Source organism: Astatotilapia calliptera, chromosome 11 (assembly GCF_900246225.1).
Source record: "Astatotilapia calliptera chromosome 11, fAstCal1.2, whole genome shotgun sequence".
NCBI lineage: Eukaryota > Metazoa > Chordata > Actinopteri > Cichliformes > Cichlidae > Astatotilapia > Astatotilapia calliptera.
This window is the reverse complement of record NC_039312.1, coordinates 12622772-12640210: the sequence shown is the minus strand read 5'-3', so window position 1 is coordinate 12640210 and position 17439 is coordinate 12622772. Positions and strand designations below refer to the sequence as shown.

At 43.5% G+C, this 17439-nt stretch overlaps 2 protein-coding genes and 1 non-coding gene across 5 annotated transcripts; 2 read left to right on the top strand and 1 right to left on the bottom strand.

Annotated features, from left to right (window-relative positions):
• The first annotated feature begins 63 nt into the window (after positions 1–63).
• fam83a (family with sequence similarity 83 member A) lies at positions 64–4366 on the top strand. 3 transcript variants are annotated; one of them, XM_026185853.1, is made up of 6 exons: positions 64–1181; positions 1262–1381; positions 1598–1656; positions 1850–2017; positions 2628–2752; positions 2865–4366. In XM_026185853.1, the coding sequence occupies exons 1-6, from the start codon at positions 890–892 to the stop codon at positions 4195–4197; spliced, it is 2097 nt and encodes a 698-aa protein (XP_026041638.1). In that variant the 5' UTR covers positions 64–889; the 3' UTR covers positions 4198–4366. The 3 variants fall into 3 exon arrangements, with proteins under 3 accessions (XP_026041638.1, XP_026041637.1, XP_026041639.1); XM_026185852.1 differs by having other exon boundaries at positions 1538–1656; XM_026185854.1 differs by having other exon boundaries at positions 1538–1656; positions 2887–2984.
• Positions 4367–4414: 48 nt separating this feature from the next.
• On the bottom strand, positions 4415–9503 carry LOC113032082 (fucolectin-4-like). The gene is made up of 7 exons (XM_026184745.1): positions 9470–9503; positions 9333–9356; positions 8292–8586; positions 6812–6960; positions 5753–6634; positions 5581–5668; positions 4415–5102 (listed from the first exon to the last, which is right to left on the bottom strand). The coding sequence occupies exons 1-5, from the start codon at positions 9501–9503 to the stop codon at positions 6288–6290; spliced, it is 849 nt and encodes a 282-aa protein (XP_026040530.1). The 3' UTR covers positions 4415–5102; positions 5581–5668; positions 5753–6287.
• A 3702-nt stretch (positions 9504–13205) lies between these two features.
• Positions 13206–13312, top strand: LOC113032888 (U6 spliceosomal RNA). Its single transcript, XR_003273960.1, has one exon. It is a non-coding gene; the product is annotated as a U6 spliceosomal RNA (small nuclear RNA).
• Positions 13313–17439: the final 4127 nt, after the last annotated feature.

Here is a 17439-nt window from a genome sequence, read left to right as displayed (position 1 = left end):
ATTTTGTATTTGCTTTATTTAAAATCTATTTGCATAAAAACATTTAAAAATCTGCATTGATCTTTGTGTCATTATGACTTTCTTTATCAGAGTCATGTATTTTTAAAAAACAAACTTTAATTTAAATATCTGCAGTCACACTTTTCTGTATTCAGAATGCATTTAGGTTGGGTTATAATTTAGATGAGAGGATTTATGATTTGATTTGATTAGAGTTAGAGATTAGACTCTACCAAAGCAGAAGTGCAAAAACACTGACCTATGGGCCTCTTCTCACTGTCTGGGTGTGGCATTAACTGTCATCACTTTTGGTCTTGTGAGCATCCAGGTGTTATTTGACATGAGCTGAACTGGCAGCGATCTCCATTCCTGTCACTCACTGCTTTCTATCTCTCCACCCATGTTTTATCTGTGCTCACCTGCTCTGCATCACTCTGTCACAGGCCATGGGAAGGAAACTGCAAAGCATGCACTGCCCTGTTGTCACTGCCAAAGTTAATTAACAAACAAAAGCACAAACAGGGAGGTATTGGAGCCACAGAATCGCATCTAAAAGCAGAATTTCTTTGAATGATGTCTCAAATTTTACAGGCTAATATTTTTATTCTATCTTTGCATCATTTCCTGTAAATTTCTTTATCTTTACCTTCACAGTTACACACTTGAAGGTCACTGTCTTACACCCACAGTCTGACTGACTCACTTTTCACCTGTCACTTCTCATTATGTTTTAGGAAACCATCTTGCCCTCAGCAGGGGTGGATCTACCTTTCTCTCTTTACCTGTCTGCATGTCTGAATCAGTAGATCTCTCTTAGAGAAACTGATTTCCAGAGCTGTAACGTCAGCATGCTAACTTTTCTCTAACCTGAAAATAAGGCTTTGTATCCATGGATGCCTCCAACAGTGTGTCTGCGCTGTGGTACAGGACGTCCAAGCCGCTGGGGAAGGTAAGGCGACGTCTCCAAGACCTCCGCATCCCTTCCTCCTCCTATAATTTCATATCTAGCAGCTCCACAGTGGACCTGAGCCACAACGAGAGCGCTCGTCTTGCAGCGGACTGTCTGCTCAGCCGGGGCTTGGAGGATTACCACGAGGTGTTGAGAGCAGAGGGAGAAGTGGACTTTCTGTCAGAGCCAGAGAAGAATTACATCCTGAAGAATGGGAGGGATAGTCACACAGGTTAGAAATATTTCCGTGCATCTTTAATGTTCCCATTATCCCAGGTTGAGTTGCTTTAAATGGTTTTCTGTCTCATGCAGATGATCCTAGTGAGCAGCATGATGATGGCAAAGAGTTGGAGAGTTTATCTGCTGGCTCAAACTCTCCCACACAGTGCTCTGAAGTGTCAGCAGACAGTGACTGTACTCTGGCAGAGTCAGGTCAGTGTCAGCTGAAAGGTACTAATGGAGTACTAAATATTTTGTAAAAGTGTTTAAATCCTCTGTAGGTCAGTGCACATTTTGGGGGCAATGTATTTTTGAGCTTTCTGTTGCAATTCACTGCTGTTTATAGTTTTCTTTTGCTCCTTTTCATAGACGTGAAATCGAGCGGTCCTGTGTTGGTTAAACAGATGATTCAAGTTTTCTTCCCCTCAGACTGCAGAGCAGCTGGCATGAAAGACCTGGTTAGGCAGTTCATCAGAAAGGCTAAACTGGTATGCCTGGATGTGTCTGTGTGTTTCTTTGTGTATGTTTGTACATGTAAAAAGGAATATAGCATGCATACCCGCGCATGTGAAATAAAAACCCAGTGCTGGATCTTGTGAGCTGAGGCAGTGTGAGTGATCTCTGTGACTGCAGGTGTTTGGTAAAGTGATTCCTCAGTAACTCATAACCACGTGTCTATAGGCCCTGGCTATAGTGGTGGACAGCTTCAGTGACGTGGAGCTGCTTTGCGATCTTCTGGAGGCGAGCAAGAAGAGAAACGTGTCTGTACATCTGCTGTTGGACCAGCTGAACCTGAACCTGTTTGTTAGCATGTGGCAGGACCTCAAACTCGACAGTAAAAACTTTCCTGTGAGTCCACTCGTCATTCTCTTTCTCACTACCTTCAAATTGCAGCACTCTTCTGAAGAAATCAAGAGTAAAAACGTTAAGTATCCATATACATGCTTTATATCTTGTTCTTTTTTTATCTTGTAACCATGCAACCTTAAATCAAGCCTGCCAGAGAACCACAGTATCTCTGATGCAACAGTACAGCACAAGCAAACACTGTACATGGAAAGCACCTTCACCGAGCTCTATATGATGACCATGCTGTTTTCTTTTTTGTCTGATGTGATGTTTTCTTCTTTCATGAGCCAGCATTTGATCTTTAAGGGACTTTTCCTAAAACACGCTGCTGCCACTGGATCATGTAACAAAAATGGCTGATGCCCATCCCTGTTGTTCTGGGATGGGCATTTTAACTCAGTAATCTGTAGTCTAGGCAGGTACCACAATTATCACTTCCAAATTAGGATTTGTTTTCTTAGCCCTGGAAGTTGCTGCTTAAAAGACTGCTTATGACAATCAGTAAACAAATGATATGTTTGTCAAGATAAACATCTACATCCATCAATGATACAGCAATAAAAATACAAATGATACAGTTTGTGTTAAATAATTGTGTGTGTGTGCACAGAAACTGTCAGTACACAGCGTCTATGGACAGACCTACTGTGCAAAGACAGGCAGGAAGCTGAAAGGTCAGATTGCAGAGAGTTTTATCATCAGTGACTGGACTGAAGTGCTGACTGGTTCATACAGGTATAAACATGCAGGAACATCATCATTATCAACAATTTTTGTATGTATTCTCTTAAATTTTCTGTTGTACAATTAGTAACCGTGTGTGTGTGTGATCGTGTGATCCCTTCAGCTTCTCCTGGTTGTCCTGGCAGGTCCATCGGAGTCTTGCTGTTCTGTTAAAGGGCAGCGCAGTCACATGTTTCCTGCAGGAATTTCACAGGCTGCACTCCAGCTCCAAACCCGTCACCGGCTTTGTCACCTTTATCACTGTGCCCCACACTCTTTGCCGACACGCCACATCACATGCGGCTCTTCATAGCGATACTGGTATCAGTAAGCAGACATCAAACCAGACAGGTCTTCAGTGGGACTGGAATAAAGATGCTGAAAACACTCAGACAAAAGCAGCTGGGACAGTTCTACATAAACCCCAGAGCCCAGCACTGGTGAGCAGCCGGGGGGATAACCAACCTCAGCACAGAGCAGACACTGGTACACAAATCCAAAGAAAACCTCTGCAGCTGTACCCGAAGCCTTTGATTCAACCAGAAATGGAGCGTGAGGTGCAGAGTAAATCTGTGGAAAAGCCCAAATATACAATGGAATCTGGACACACAAGGCATAATGAAAAAGAGAAGAGCGAATACCAGATTCAGAGCCACCTAAACCTGCCTGATCATACCCACTACATCAGCACTACAGCTGAAAAGAATGCAGCGATTCAAGAGTCAGACCCTCTGCACACTGTGTCCCCGACACACAGACAGCACAGGACTGTACTCTGTGAAACACCTTTGAAGAATTCAAATCTTGATCCTGCAGACGTGGCTACCGAAGGGCTCTTCTTTCAGCAGAGGAACAGAAACACAAACCCTCTGAGGACTGCTGCAGACCTGAACACACAGAGAGGACAGCGGAGCTCCTCACACAGTTTCAAACCCAAACCGGAACTTCAACATGATAATCCCAAACTCCACCCTCCTCCTACAACACAACACAAACAAGCAAACACCACTCATCAGTTTCTTTTTACACCTCTAAGAGGACACACACCTGGTGTGCAAACCAAATTCTCCTTTCTAGAAACCAGGAGGCAGGCTCAGCCACAGAGGTACTACCAGCCCCAGCTCCAACCACAAACTATCAAAGAGCTTCCAGCTTCAACAGGAGCTCATCTTAGGCCTCAGCTTCAGAAAGACCCAAAGCTCTTTCTTCCAGGTACAGCAGCCCAGATTAATCTTCAGTCCCACGCTTTCCAGCAGCCTAATCCCCTTTGGAGGCTCAACTGGAGCCCCCAGAATCATCCTATGGAGCGTCACAGCTCCTTCAGGACCCCCCATAGGATGGGACAGATGGCTGGCTGGGGGCCTTTACAGAGCAGCATGAATACACCACTGAGAAGAAGCAAGAGTATGAACGAGAGACAGACAGCAGGGTTCAGTCTAAACAGAACGTTTAGCTAACTCTATATTGGTCACATTTATCCACCCACAGACACACAGGAGCTGCAGCTATAAAAACAACACAATATCCTCATAAGTTTCACTGAGCTTGGGTGATATTTTAATGTAAATCTCTTGAAATTATACTAGACCAAGAGATGAGCTTATTATTGCTACAAGTCCAGCAGCTGTATCTGCGTATTTTTGTTAAAATAAAATATAACTTCATGACAACGTGTAATCTGTTACATGTCTTTAATCCTGAAAGGTGTGTTAAAGTAGAACATTTGGGGTAATTTTACAGCCGCTACACACACTCACGAAAGTGCTTTCTGTTATTAAACATCTGCTAAGGTTGATGTTGAGTGGAGCGATGTGAGGAGTTAATCTGTTGCCACTAACGTGAAGAGAACAAACAACAAGCCTACACTGTCCTGAGAGATTTTATTATCTGCATAATGCTCAGAACAGCTTGTCTGATACAAACAGCATCTGAAACAGACTTTTTTTTAATCAGAAATATAGAAATACTGTGTTTAAACTAACAACCACAAGCAACATGTGAAGCAGAACATGAAGCAGTTAAAATAATTCACTTTGTTTCATGGTTTAATGCAAAAAAGAGTCACTGCTGTATAGTTATTGAAATAGTGATGGCTTAGTCACTATGCTCTTTGTCTGAACCATCTTCAGCTGGTTCTTCACTTCCTTCCTGTCTGTGTTCACCTTTGTAAACAGTCAACACTGCAGCATGAGGATATTGTGCCCGTCAGTCTCTAACACGCCTGTCAGTAAGATCTTGTTCCACCAGCGCTGTCTGAAGATGTGCAAAGAGACACTGGTCAGGCTCTCCCCATCCTGGTAGTCCTCCCTCATCTTCTCTGGGATCAGGTCCTCTGACATCACCAAGATCAAAGAGAGAAAAACTGTTGGTTTATAAAAAGGAGCCAATTTAATCCAAACTGTCTGGAATGTAAGCCTTGTGACAAGAGCAACTTTAAATACAAAAAAACCTGAAAAATTACATTTTGTAGGTCTTAAAGGCAAATTAAATGACAAAATAAAGGTGAAAGAAAATTTGTCAAGTTCTTCTTAACTTTCAATAAAAACACAATGTAACACAGTGCTGACTACATCTGTGCACTTTGGCTGTGTGAAATGAAATGACAGAAATGTCCTTTTTAATGAGACAACTTGTTGGGTAGGAAACATGGAAATGAGCAAACTAGGATCAAGACTCGGGGAAATATTCAAACACTGATGCTGCTGATAAAAATGTAAACTGATGGTCATGAATGGACACTTGTTTATCAGCTATAAAAGTACCAGTTAACTAAGCTGGATGTTTTTTCATGAAGTGTTTGATATAAGAGAGCACAGACTAAATTGAATGAGTGACAGTACCTGATAGTTTCCTTGTCTCACAGCCAGCTCACCTCTGAACTTGTAAACTTTCTGCTTCAGTATCCAGAGCAGCACTGTGACAAAACCACTGCAGAGAGAAACAAATTTACTACACAAAGCTGTTAGAGGATGCTGCTCAGTCAGTCACTGCCAGTGAAGTGCATGTCCTTACTTTTGCCATGATCCAGCAGCTACTCAGCTTCCTTAATGAAGGAGTTACTGTGTTCACAAAGTTGGGTCTCCAGATCACCCATCCACCAGGTGGCGTGATGATGTGGTGAGATGAAAAAAAATGAATTGACAAACATTTGTGCTCCATTTGCAGTTTTATTTTTACAACAGGTTCACACATGACAGACATTAATAAATCATGTTTTAAATTAAGGGAAAAGATAACTAATTATTGATTCACATAACCATCATATCAAAATACATGCAGCAGAAGCTTGTCCTAAATGTAACTTCCGACACACAAAGGAGGCAGTGAAGACAGTTAAATAGGCTGTAGAAGATTGTTAAAAATAAACAATAACATCTTTCTGAGTGTTAATAGAAAAGTTCTGCTTAATTTCTCCACTGTTTATCTTCCTGCTACACTGAGCCTGAACCCATCACCTTTGATTTATTAGAGGAAAGTTTGCTACAACCCAACAAGCCACTACTGACACCTGTCTAACTGAATAAACAAAACCAACCCATGGATCTTCTTACACTGCACAGATGAAATTATATTTATCATAAACAGACTTCTTGTACCACAAATGGTTCCCACCTTTATTCATGGCAGTGTTCATGCCACAGACTGCTGTTCTTGTCTCATTTGGAGCCCACTGATCAAAAAATACACACTGATCGTTGACCCAGATCCAGAAGTTGAAGCCACAGATGTATTGAAGACCCAGCCAGACAAAGGGAGTGTCAGCCTTCTGAGCCGCCAACCCAACCCAGACCTGGGTCTCGTTATCAAGGATGGAAACCAGATCCATGTGTTCCTCTCTGCAGTGGTACAGGGCGTCTGCCCATGTCTTGTTCTCTTTAATCAGTTTAAAGGGCTCTAAAAGGAAAAACATCAAGAAAATGAAACTTAGAAGCATCAAACCAAACAGTGTTTCTGAGTGTCTAACATGCTGCGTTAATCCAAGCACATAATTCTTACTGTCAACATTTACACATTTATATTGACTCTACTGACTGACCAGTTAACTTAGTGGGTAAGAATGTTTTATTGTACCTTTTTTTCTGCCTTTCATCGTCACCTCACACAGAATTAAAAACCCAGATGTGTTTTTGTACACAGTTACATAACGCCCCCACTTTGTTCCATTTTCACAGTTAAATGTTTTAGTTTCTCCTCTAGTAGTTGTGTTGATTGTTGCACACCTGTAAACAAAGACAAAAGGTTGGACAGATGTACAGAAAGAGTTTCTGGCTCTGTTTGATTAAATCATGCTGTAAACAGTGGAGACAGTCGAACAGCTGGATAATAAATGTGAGCTGCTGTCTGAGAACATTTTAGAAAGAAGGAAAACACCTACAAATAAACAACAAAGGAAAATGAGAATAAATAAAGATTTTTATATTCTTCACATATACTTGATTATTACTCCAAACCACATCACACCATATTAGACCTCCTATTTCATCTGATAGAACTGATACAGGGTTCTCTGTGTTTGTCATGGTCGGCTGTGTGGCAGGCAGGCAGGAGTGGTGGACCCAAAATGCAGGATTCTCAGGACACGAGGTTTAAACAGAAAATGCAGCTTTATTGCTGGAGCAGAACATCAAGATAAAATAAAACTCACAAAAGCAAACAAAACTCTAAACAGAGATGCAGGAGGACTGGAAATCCTAAACACGCAGCAAGTGAGGGTGAACAGACGTTAACGACGCGACGCTGACCCAAAGACACACTGGGCTTAAATACACTGAGGGAGTCATCAAGGAGTTAGAGACAGAAGGGGGACACAGCTGGGAGAAATAAGACCTAACGAGACAGGGGAGAGGTAAAACTGAACACACTGACATGAGACATGAACTTTCAGAATAAAACAGGAAACTTAACAGACACAGAGAACCAGACAGGACACTGAACTTGACAGGCAGACTCATGAGCAGACACAATAACACCATGGACAGACAGAGGGAACACAGAGAAGTGGGAGCAGGCAGGCAAGGAACAGAAACCTAACAAATGGCAAAAATCACAACAGAATACACATTTGGAATGAACAAAAGCATAAGGAAACACAAAACACTGAGTCCTCAGACTCAGGACCATGACAGTGTTACTGTATTTAAAGACATTTAAGTGTTTGGTTGAATTTTATGTTTGACAACATTTTTCTCTATTCAGTTCTCATTTTCTCACTTTAATGTGATAGAAAATGTTGAAAATATTTTCCTCATTTGCTTTTGTTTTGCTTGTTTGCAGGTGTTTTCTAACTTGTACATCATCAGCCTCTCAGTATATCAGCTGTGACATCTATCATTTACATTCAATCAGCAAAATCAAACCACAGAGGTTTCTCTACAGTCACTGTGACATACAAATTTCACTACAAGCATAATAATCAAAGTGTTTTAGAACCAGAAAAAACTCCAATATTTTGTTCTTGGTTATTAAAATCCTTGAAATTATTCATGGACACCATCTAAAAATATTGGACTGACTGAGAACAGAATGATTCAAAGTAAGATGAAGGTATTACTCTGTGGTGTCAGCAGGATTTCTCTCAGATGAGTTCCCGATGAGGATGTGAGCGCCTCTTAGATCAACATTGTCTTGATTTGTGTTGTAAATTGTGATGCAGGAAATTTCCCATAGACCCAATAAGTCAACTGTCCACCAGGAGTTGGTCTCTTGTGCAGTGTGAGCAGATATCAAGATATTCCCATCAAAAGCTCTGTCAGCACTGAATTTGACACCATTCTTATCTGTGTAGACTGAAGACTGAAATGCCACTTTGTCATCCAGTTTGATAGTTTCCCAGCCTGGACTACATCCTGATGATGTAACAGAAAGTAAAGTTAAAAAATTAAAAAAAGCAATGTCAGTGGTAAGAATACTTCAGAAATGGGCAATAGAAAACGGTCAGTGACTATGCAATCCCCAAAATTTGCTAGCATGATGTCAAGGCAGAATGGGTACGAGCAACTTCTTTTTTTGCCATGCCATGATGCCGCCTTGACCATATCAAAAACCACTACACACACACACACACACACACACACACACACACACACGCATGCAGATTATTCCCAAGCAGCATCACTACATTACATTGCAGTTAATGTTGAATAGTTATGCCGTTAGCCAGTGTTGGGGAGTAATGGAATACATGTACCGCCGTTACGTATTTAAAATACAAAATATTATCTACTGTACACTGTGTTCGTGTTTTCCTCCGAAACAATAAGTTCCTTTGGAGCAGCCTTTTAACACCTCTCTCTGTCTCAAACTTGACCCAGACAACAAAGTAAAGCTATTTTTCGGCTACAAGCCCGACACGGAACCCAATGTATTAGCCAGATGTCCCTTTACTACGGTTCAGAACCTTCCCAACACTTTGGTCCAACAGAAAATCCCCACATGAAACATTTTCCCACAGATGCGACGTCTACTGTGATGCATAAATAAATGAATTGAGAAATAGGATATTATTTCCTTTACAAATAAGTATATTCACAACAGAAGCACCATCATACTTTTCGATATAACCTGAAGAAACTGATTAGAAATGCACTCTTACCTGGATCCTGTTGAGTTGATCTTTCTGTGAAGTTTCAGAGAACGATGTAAGAATGAGTGAATTACTACTTTTCCATTCTTTATAACGATCATTGAAACATCACTGTGCCAGGCAGGAACATCAAATGATCCACTTACCAATCAAAGTGATGAACAACAGACTCCACAGCATCTTTACTTTAGACTCTTTGCACAAATGTGTCCTCTAATAAGAGAAAGAAAAGACTTCTACCCTCACTCTGGAGTTTTCTGTAGACACACTGATGTTGATATGATCCCCTCTCTGAGTCAGAGCTGGATTTGTATTTCTGTCACTCCCCTCATAGCTGCCAACATGAAAATATTCATTTCTCCTGTTTAGACTCAGAGTGAGGCTGTTATGTTCAGTAGGCAAAGCATTCCCAGACTTTTACATCTGATTTGCAGATGTGAACATAGCGTGATTGTTATGATCACCATGTTCATCCTAGATTGTGCGTCCATCCAAGTAGCAGCACAAATGTAACATGTAACTTTCTAAATACAGAAAGTTACATGTTTTTGAAACTAGACGCTAAGTGGGAGATGAAGAACAAGAAAATGTTTATTGCTAAAGCAAAACTTGTCACAGACCACCAGGGGGCTCCACTTACACCCAGCAACAAGGGTAATGTTTTTGGGTTTTTGCCACCTTGTGAGTTGAGTTGTGTGAAGCCCAGATTAAAGTTGGAGTAACATATTAAACCCGATTCTTTTATCCCCTGAACTGAACAGAGAAAACCCGACTCAGTGTGGTCAAAAATAATTATTATTTTTATTCAAGAATTATTTCCGGAAAGGGATGTGCTCAGGCAAAATTCTGAGCAAATCTAAAGCATTACAAGCCAAATGCATATAATATAGTTCTGTCATACGTCACACACAGTTTCGATCAAAACAACTCTGCAGTACCCTCTGCCTAGTTTCACTTCCTGTCTACCTGTTCTTTTGCAACGGTGCACAAAGCGTGCAGAGTTTCCTGTCTTACACAGTACTCTGTGACCTTTAGCTCACATTATAACTCAGTGACGTTTTTCTACACTGGCCTCTATAAAACAATATAAACAAAAAATAAGCACTAAGAATATATATTTATTCTGTAACAAACACTATGGCATAATTTTTGTGCCTCTATTCTGAGCGCACTTAAAAATAATAAAAAAAAACACTAATTAAAAATTGCAAGTGCAAATGTTGCATTTTGAGGAGAAAATTATTTTGAGCAAAGAGAAGTTTAATTTGAGCGAACAAAATTCCCTTCAACAAAATTCAATTCATTAATGAATGCTGTTGGTCCTCTTTCAATATTTGTGAAATCGTCTATCAGGAACCTTGGGGTAACCTTTGATTCTGCTCTTACCCTGGATGTCAACGTTAAATCTCTGGTTCGGTCCTGCTTCTATCATTTAAGAAACATTTCTAAATTGAGCCCTATAGTATCTCATACTGAACTGGAGATTGTTATTCATGCATTCATTTCATCACAATTAAACTACAGTAATTCACTGTTTACATGTCTAAACAAAAACTCCCTGGAGCGTCTGCAGATTGTCCAAAATGCTGCAGCAAGGCTTCTGACAAAAACATCTAAGTACTCTCATGTAACACTGTTGCTTATACAGTTGCACTGCCTCCCCGTTGAATTCAGAGTCCACTGCCAAAGCCTGTCTTAGGGGTAGTATTGTATCATACACCACAGCGCAAAAAAAAGGCATCAATGAAAGAACAACTCGATCTAGAACACACAATACAAAAACTGGAAGTACAGTTTATTTTATTTTATTTTATTTTTTTTTGTGTCCCATTTGGATCTTTAGCCATCAGAATTGTTGTCTTAAGGCCAAGAAAGATGCCAAGCGGATTTATTTTACCAAGTGGATCATCATGGCCTTGCCATATTGGTCCATTTGATTGACCTTTATTATAATTATGAATTTATTTTATTTTCGGTTGCTACAAACGGGACAGACATGACTGGGGGATAGGACAGGGAGAAAGAATGAAAGAAAGAGAGGGAGAGAAAGAAAACCAAAGGGGAGAAGAGATGGTGAGAAAGGGGGGAAGAAAGAAAAAACAAACAAACAAAACACCTGGATCACCTGTATGGAGAAAAAAAAACAGAAGAGAAAGCAAACAACAAAGAGCAACATGATAAAAAAAAAACCCAGCACCATCACAATAAACTAGCTAGCAGTAGATAACAGTAGATACTAAATATTAAACGGTATTGTGCAGCACGCAAGATAGACAGCGCACAATGTGCTTTGAGGCAGCAGCCAAGAGAGGTGTAGTCCGCGTCTGTGAATACCCGTGTGTACACCTGTGTGCATACCTGTGTGGATCAACATGCTTGTATTCCAAAGGTTTCTCCATGTAACGATCTGCTAGGGAGTGTGGGGAGCCACAGCCCCGTCCTCCAGGGTATGAAGCAGGTATGGAGGAGATCCAGGCCCCAGATATCCAGAGGCCCCAGAGTACAAGGACCCGAGGAGGACCACCAAAGGGGGGGGGGGGGGGGGGGGACCGTGCCACCCTCCTGGGAAGAGCTGAGTACTGAGTAGAGCCCCAAACGAGAGGTCACCCCGCAGCTACGGAGCAGAGGCCAGAGGGGGTTGCAGTGGCGTGCCCGCGGGCTCTGCCGGCAGCCAGCTGTGCCAGAGAGGACCGAGCTTCAGGCCCAGAGGCCAGAGGCCTGAGGGCATCCCGTCCCCCGGAAGGAGCCCAGCCGGGCCACAGGTGCCCGGCCCCGCCAATCAGCCACCAGGAGTGAGCCGGTACATACATGAGCGCCCAGACGACAAGGACCACCAACACACCAACGTCTGAGGGCATCAGCCACCGGCAGGGAGTGTGGTGAGGGGAGATAGGCCTCCGTACTTTAGAAGGCCTGAGATGTACCCAGAGAGGTTGAGTCTAAGACCCAACCTGACATATAGACACAGACGAACAGGCACACGCGGACACAGACGTGCATTCCCACCCCATATGCACAACCAAATACTCGGCACTCACCCAACGTGTAGACAGACACAAATAGACACTGCACAGACAGTCGCACTCCCCAAACATACTCTATATCTACTATAGTAGATAGCAGTATAGCTACTGCTACTACTGCACATTCACCCAATGTATATACTGCATATATATATATATATATATATATATATATATATATATATATATATATAATGTTTTTCCTCTACACCCCCCCCAATTTTTTTGCACATGTTGAGGAGCGTGTCAGGCTACATTTCACTGTGTGTTATACTTGTATAACTATGCATGTGACAAATAAAGAACCTTGACCTTGACCTTGACCTTGATATCCCAGGTCCAGGTACCCCCGCTCCCAGAGGGGCAAGCCGCACCTAGACCCAGGAGATGTAACCCTTCTCTCTGGGGTGGAGGCAAGCGGACCACCTTATCTGCAGTAGCAGGGAGGCCCCGCATTCCAGACCCCAGTCTGACGGCCAGCACCTCCTCCCAGCCCCCCAGCCCTGACGGCTAACAGAACCGGGGTGAGTGAAGACCTCAAACCTCCCTACGCCCGCTCATATGTAGTGTTGCTGTGTGCTGTTCTAAAGTGCATTTAAAACTCAGGAGAGCATGGTACTTGCTTCCTCTCAGAGAGCAGCACGGCTCCTCCCAAAAACCCTTAGTGTCTAAATGCATTTAAAATTGAGGGTAGGGCACCAGCGCCAGAGGTGGGTTGGAGTACACCGACCATCCTCTGGATGCTGTAAAACGTGCCCACCCCCAAGGCCCTATATTTATGTGTTATGTGAGAGTGTGAGTAATTTTGATGTCTAGGCTGCAGAATAAAATTGAGGCACAGGTGGCCAGAAGGGGACGCGCTTGCTTCGGCAAGCGTATACGCTAAATTGGATACGATACAGAGAAGATTAGCATGGCCCCTGCGCAAGGATGACACGCAAATTCGTAGAGCGGGAATAGGGAGGCAGCTGAGGATGGGGAGGGAAGAAAGGGAGGGGCAAGCGGCCCCTCCCTGGGGACAGCTCCCCCGCTGGAAGTACAGTTTAAAGTCACTAGGTCCAAAACTATATTGAACTTAGAAGCAGCCTGCTCAGTTTTAAACCAATTCTTGTCGTTTAGTGGGCGACGAGCGGCGGTGGTCGTCGGCCGCGCAACCAGTACGCTGCTGTAGGTGCCGCAGGTTCTCCTGCTTGACCAACGATTATCTTCCACGCTTTTCGATCTAAGGCGATGGTTCTTGCCTGCTCGAGGTCAAGTTGAAGGGCCTTGAAATCATCCTGGATTTGTTTCATCCATGTCTTTTTTGGTGCATTTCGATGCACCCTCCAATCGGTGGGGCAGGTCAACCAGAGTAGTCAAGTCAAGTTTATTTATAAAGCACATTTAAAAACAACCAAGACTGACCAAAGTGCTGTACAATAAAATACAAATATAAAATACAATAAAACACAAGTACATAAAACACCTCACTGATAAAACAATAAGTTAATACAGTAAGTTAAACCTTGCTAAAAGCCAATGAGAAGAGGTGAGTTTTAAGAGCAGTTTTAAAAGTTCCTAGGCTTGTGGAGAATCTGATGTGAGGAGGTAAACTGTTCCACAGTCTGGGTGCAGCCACAGCAAAAGCCCTCTCTCCCCTAGTCTTTAATCTGTACCTGGGAACATCTAAAAGCATCAGGTCTGCTGACCTCAAAGATCTCCTGGGGCAGTAAATGCAAAGAAGCTTTGCCAGGTAAGGAGGTGCAGTACCGTTAAGAACCTTAAAAACCAGCAGTAAAATTTTAAAATCAATTCTAAAAGCAACTGGGAGCCAGTGGAGAGAGCAGAGGACCGGAGTGATGTGGTCTCTCTTTTTGGAACCGGTCAGCATGCGAGCAGCAGCGTTCTGCACCAGTTGGAGGCGATGCAGACAGAAACGATCTAAACCAGCATAAAGGGAGTTACAGTAGTCCAGCCGTGATGTAATAAAAGCATGGACCACCCTTTCTAGCTCGTTCCTGCACAGGTAGGACTTGACTTTAGCTAAAATCCGTAGATGATAAAAGGATCCCTTGACTACGGAGCTGATTTGTTTATCAAATTTAAAAGCACTGTCAAAAGTAACACCGAGGCTCTTAATGGAGGAAGTACATTTGGAAGTTAGGGGTCCCATAAAATCAAAGAGTAGGCCATGGGGGTAGTGGCTCTGGTCCATTCGACAAATGTGGCCAAACCAACGGAGTCGGCGGCGCTGGATTAGGTCGCCGATCGTCGGTTGGCTGCCGCAGCTGGTGAGGATGGTGTCATTCGAATGACGGTCGCGAAGGGAAACGCCGAGAACGCATCTAAGGCAACGCATTTGGAAAACTTCGAGCTTGCTCAGGTCGCGTTTGAGCATTGTCCACGTCTCCGCGCCGTAAAGAAGAGTGGGCAGGATCAGGGTTTGGTAAAGGCGGATCTTTGTCGCCAATGAGATGTTGTTCTTCTTCCAAACGCACCAGTGCAGGGAAGCGAACGCTGCGCTGCCTGCCCAATTCTGGAGCGTATCTCCACTGATGATGCCACTTTCTTCTCCTCGACGAGGGACCCCAGATATTTAAATTATTGAACTTGTTTGATCTGCACACCGTTGAGGTGGACGATCGCTGGTGAGCCGTCAGTGGTCAGGACTTTGGTCTCGTTGAGATTCTATTGGTTTCGAGCCAAGTTTCCCCACAAATGATCCACTTACGAATCAAAGTGATGAACAACAGACTCCACAGCATCTTTACTTTAGACTCTTTGCACAAATGTGTCCTCTAATAAGAGAAAGAAAAGACTTCTACCCTCACTCTGGAGTTTTCTGTAGACACACTGATGTTGATATAGAATAGAATAGAATAGAATAGAATAGAATAGAATAGAATAGAATAGCCTTTATTGTCATTGTACAGAGTACAACGAAATTGGAGTGCCACTCCCTTGGTGCAAGTTTCAATAATAAATATAAATGTAAAATATAAAAAGTACAAAAAAACAATCGTAAGTACTCAAACAATAGTATGTACAATATATACAGGATAGCAGCGTTAATATAATGACAGTATGAATAGCAGCATAATATAATGACAGTGACGGTATGGAATAGGTTCAATTGTTTTTGTGCTTATTTACTATGGTGATAGCTCTGGGAAAGAAGCTATCCCTGAATCTGTTTGTCCTGATTTTATGTGACCTGTACCGTCGGCCTGACGGTAATAGTTCAAACAGTTGGTTGCTGGGGTGAGAGTGATCCTTGATGATATTGCCAGCTCTGCTGAGGTACCGAGAGTTTGCAGTGACCTCCAGGCTGGGCAGAGAGCAGCCAGTGATCGTTAGGATGCTCTCTATGGTGGCTCTGTAAAATGTCACCAGCAGCCTCTCCTCCAGGTTGTTCCTCCTGAGCACTCTCAGAAAGTGGAGACGCTGCTGGGCCTTTTTAACCACCGCCGTGGTATTTGCAGTCCAGGAGAGGTCATCAGATATCTGCACGCCCAGAAACCTCATGGAGCGTACCCTCTCCACACAGTTCCCGTGAATGTAAAGTGGGGCCGGGTCTGCTCTGCCCTTCCTGAAGTCCAAGATAAGTTCTTTAGTTTTCGTGGTGTTCAGTTGGAGGTTGTTAACTGAACACCACTCAGTCAGTCTGTTGACCTCATCTCTGTAGTCCGACTCATCCCCCCTTGAGATGAGTCCAACCACTGTGGTGTCATCCGCGAACTTTATGATGGTGTTTGAGAGATGGGTAGGGGAGCAGTCGGATGTGTAGAGCGTAAACAGGAGGGGACTCAAAACACATCCTTGTGGAGACCCGGTGCTGAGTGTGATGGTGCTGGACCGGTGGGGGCCGAGTCTGACAGACTGTGGTCTATTTGTCAGGAAGTCCTTGATCCAGAGGCAGATGGGGGTGGAGAGTCCCAGGTGAGACAGTTTCTGGACCAGGATCTCCGGGATGATATGATTGAATGCTGAGCTGAAGTCCAGAAAGAGCATTCTCACATAGCTTCCTCGGTGCTCCAGGTGACTCAGCGCAGTGTGGAGCGCTATGGTGATAGCGTCCTCGGTGGAACGATTTGTCCTGTAGGCAAATTGGTGGGGGTCCAGAGTGGGAGGCAGACTGGCCCTGATGTGCTGACAGACCAGTCTCTCAAAGCACTTCATCACTACAGGCGTAAGTGCAACAGGCCTGTAGTCATTTGGGCTGGCCACGGCTGTCTTCTTGGCGATGGGGATGATGATGGAGGTTTTGAGGCAGGGCGGGACGGTGTTTGATGACAAGGAAAGGTTGAAGATTTTAGTGAAGACTCCGGTCAGTTCGTCAGCACATGCTCTGAGAACCTTTCCATGTATTCCATCAGGACCTGCCGCCTTCCTGGGATTCACTGACCTTAGAACACACCTCATTTGATGCTCCCTGAGTGTTAGTGTGCCAGTGCTGGGGGCGGGTGGAAGTGGTGTGGCAGCTGAGGGCCTGGTCATCTCAAAGCGGGCAAAGAAACAGTTTAGATCCTCAGCCAGTGAGGCATCAGTCCTAGATGTTGCCTGGTTATTGCTTCTGTAGTTGGTAATGTGATTGATCCCCTGCCACATTTTTCTGGGGTCGTTGTCAGCAAAGTGATCTTCAATCCTCCTCCTATAGGCAGCCTTAGCTTTCCTGATGCCTCTACTCAGGTCTGCCCTGGCCGCCCTATACGCAGCCCTGTCCCCTGACTTGAAGGCAGTGTTGCGGCTTTTTAGGAGGGATTGCACTTCGCTATTCATCCAGGGTTTTTGATTTGGAAACACCCTGACCCTTTTGTTGACGGTGACATTGTCAACACAGTTCCTGATGTACGAGAGTACAGTGTCCGTGTACTCCTGGAGGTTGTGGCTGGAGAATAAATCCCCTCTCTGAGTCAGAGCTGGATTTGTATTTCTGTCACTTCCCTCATAGCTGCCAACATGAAAATATTCATTTCTCCTGTTTACACTCAGAGTGAGGCTGTTATGTTCAGTAGGCAAAGCATTCCCAGACTTTTACATCTCATTTGCAGACGTGAACATACCACGATTGTTATAATCACCATGTTCAACTTACATTGTGCGTGCATCCAAGT